The sequence below is a fragment of the Pteropus vampyrus genome, unplaced genomic scaffold (assembly GCF_000151845.1).
Source record: "Pteropus vampyrus isolate Shadow unplaced genomic scaffold, Pvam_2.0 Scaffold355, whole genome shotgun sequence".
NCBI classification, from domain to species: Eukaryota; Metazoa; Chordata; class Mammalia; order Chiroptera; family Pteropodidae; genus Pteropus; species Pteropus vampyrus.
The window spans coordinates 488,433-490,814 of NW_011889136.1; the positions used below are offsets into that span (position 1 = coordinate 488,433).

At 50.0% G+C, this 2,382-nt stretch overlaps 1 protein-coding gene across 3 annotated transcripts in view; it reads right to left on the reverse strand.

Annotated features, from left to right (window-relative positions):
* Window positions 1-10: 10 nt before the first annotated feature.
* The window catches only part of LOC111731224 (fanconi-associated nuclease 1-like), a 5,433-nt gene continuing 3,061 nt past the window's right edge, over window positions 11-2,382 (reverse strand). Inside the window, exons 2-4 of one of the 3 annotated variants that reach the window (XR_002776996.1) lie at window positions 1,364-1,504; window positions 708-809; window positions 11-145 (exon numbers count right to left, since the gene is read on the reverse strand). Coding sequence is in view for 2 of the 3 variants with exons in the window: in XM_023522697.1 (XP_023378465.1) it covers window positions 296-663; window positions 1,364-1,504 (509 nt within the window). In the remaining variant the exon portion in view is untranslated. Of the gene's footprint in view, window positions 146-172; window positions 664-707; window positions 810-1,363; window positions 1,505-2,382 lie in introns of those variants that run through there. The other 2 variants (XM_023522698.1, XM_023522697.1) reach the window with 2 other exon arrangements.

Sequence of the window (2,382 nt, forward strand, 5' to 3'; positions counted from 1 at the left end):
ATCCGTGGGATAAGGTCGAGGGGCATTCACGATCGAGCCCGAAGCCCATCGGTCACTTTCAGCTAAGGGACACGGAGGTTTCCATAACCTCTCTGGGGCTCAGAGCCTCACCTGGGGACACGGTGAGGATGAAATGAGATTTTATCTCCAAACAAAGATAAATGACACCCCCCCCCGGTTTTGGTAAATTTTTAGGTTTAAACTCAAGAAAAGTTACATATGAAGATTGACAGATTCCACGTCAATAAAAAAGGTTATAAATAAAAATCCGACTGATTTTTCTCGGTCCTAGAAATTAGTACGGTCTGATAAGAATTATGAATAAGAAACCGAGAAAGCATCCAGTCGTGGCGCCCAAGATGAAATGAGCAGTTACAACAGGAAACAGGAACCACCTATTCTCAATCCATGCGCAAAACCAACGTTCTAAATGCGTGTGCTGTGACAACATGCGACAAAACCTTTTTAAAATCACGGTGCCGACTCCGGGCTGGCCCCGGGCCCAAGGGCAGACCGAGGGCTGCCTGGCCAGTCTGAGCAAAGCGCCCGCCAGCTGCTGCCTCTGGCCCCCGGGACTCGCCACGTGGAACGTCTTCCCCAGGGCTCTGAGCTCGGGAGCCGAAAGCAGGTCCAGCGCTTCAGGGAGTTCTTGCAACTCGGACTCTGAAACGGTCAAAAACATCAAAAACCCTTTTAAAGACTCTTACCGTTTCCCAGCGTTATTTACTCTGTGAAGAAGGAAGCTCAGTCAGAGGCGAACGAAATGAAATCCTACTGCGGAAACCGTAGTTTGCCTTCTAGAACAATCACTGAAGAACAGAGAAAAGAGATCTCTCAGGGAAATGCTAACGGAACGTCGCACGAAAAAGGACAGGACAATCTGAATCGCGTGACGACACGCGGCCATCCCTGACGGTTCAGGCCTCCGCCCTCCACGCCCACTGGTGACTTCGCTCTTCGGAACGTAACCCCCCAAGTGCAACGGGGCAGAGACGCTCGTGACCTTCTGCTTCGGCTGGAGTTGCCTCTTTCGGTCTCACGTGTCAGCAACGTGAACCCGAGACGCACGACTACCAGTCTCCCGACGCCCAAGCGCCCCCCGCGGCGCTGGGCTCCACGCAGGTGCACCTCCACGCACGCGGCTGCCCAGACGGCCACGGCCACCCACGGTCCTGAGGCCGTCGACCTATAAGCCGAGACCGGTCTGTGTGTGCACGTGGGCGGAAGATGAAGGTTACAGTTGCCTTAACCCAGGCTGACGATGGCTTTAGCATCACAGGAGTAATTCACTGCCCTCAGAAGACTCAAAACTCAACTTAAACACATAATACGTCGCTCTCGCGCTCCCTGAGCCGACTCGTACCTGTCTGCAGAAAGCCTGCTTCCTTCAGCTCTGCAATCACAGGCACTAAGTCGGGGGCGATCTCCTCATAGTCCAATTTACTCAGCTTCATCCAGCTGAATTTACGTTGAAAGAGTCTCACATATAACTTCTGACCACTATCTGCAATCGAGAAAAACGAAAAATATTATCTTTCTTCTCAAAACAACATAGAAACGTCATCTGTTCTTTTAAATTGAGGCGTCTAAAATATACTCTGTTATTAGAAATACACTTATTTTCCCCTCAACTGATCTTCCAAGAAACTCCTTTCCTCCCCTGGGAGACGTAGTTTATTTGAAAGAGAAGGCCCCAGAGAGATGTCGTCGGCGGTGTGAACCTGTCGCCAAGGGACAGGAATCGCCATGTGGAATGGAAAACCCTGGGCCATGTTTGCCAGGTCTAAATGGAACGAAGTCACTGAACCTTCCTGAGACTTCATTTTCTCCTCTACTTTAAAAAGAGAGAGCGAGCGAGCGAAAGCAGAGGGTGGACGGAGGTCAAACACGCCACCCCCCAGAGCTGGGGGGCAGATTCCACGAGATGAGCGGCCGGGACTGGCCTACGAACCGTAAAACGAGTTCCCGGTTGGTAATAATTACCGACGATGTTTAAACTTCTAAGAACGAGGTTCCCCGTTTTCTGGCTACCTTCGGCTCCTTCGGAGAAGCCCTCCCCAGCATGCCAGTCATTCTGCTCCTCAGTTTAATTGACATTGTTCTATTTTTGGTTGACAATAATTTCCACCAAAAGATTTTTCGGACAATGCCTAGCTTCGGTGGGGCGGCCACCTCTCTCGGTGACCTCAGCCGAGCTATTTGAGTAACGTGTTCGGTCTCAGTTCTCAGATTATCATTAAGTCTCTGCCAACTGTAAAATGGTACAATTCCATATTTTTTTAACATTCGACCTTTACTTTTCTCTTTTTCTTAAAAGGGGCAAAAGCAATTAGCAGTAGCTGCTTTCACGGACTGTAAATGATTCTCTGAGAAACGCACAAG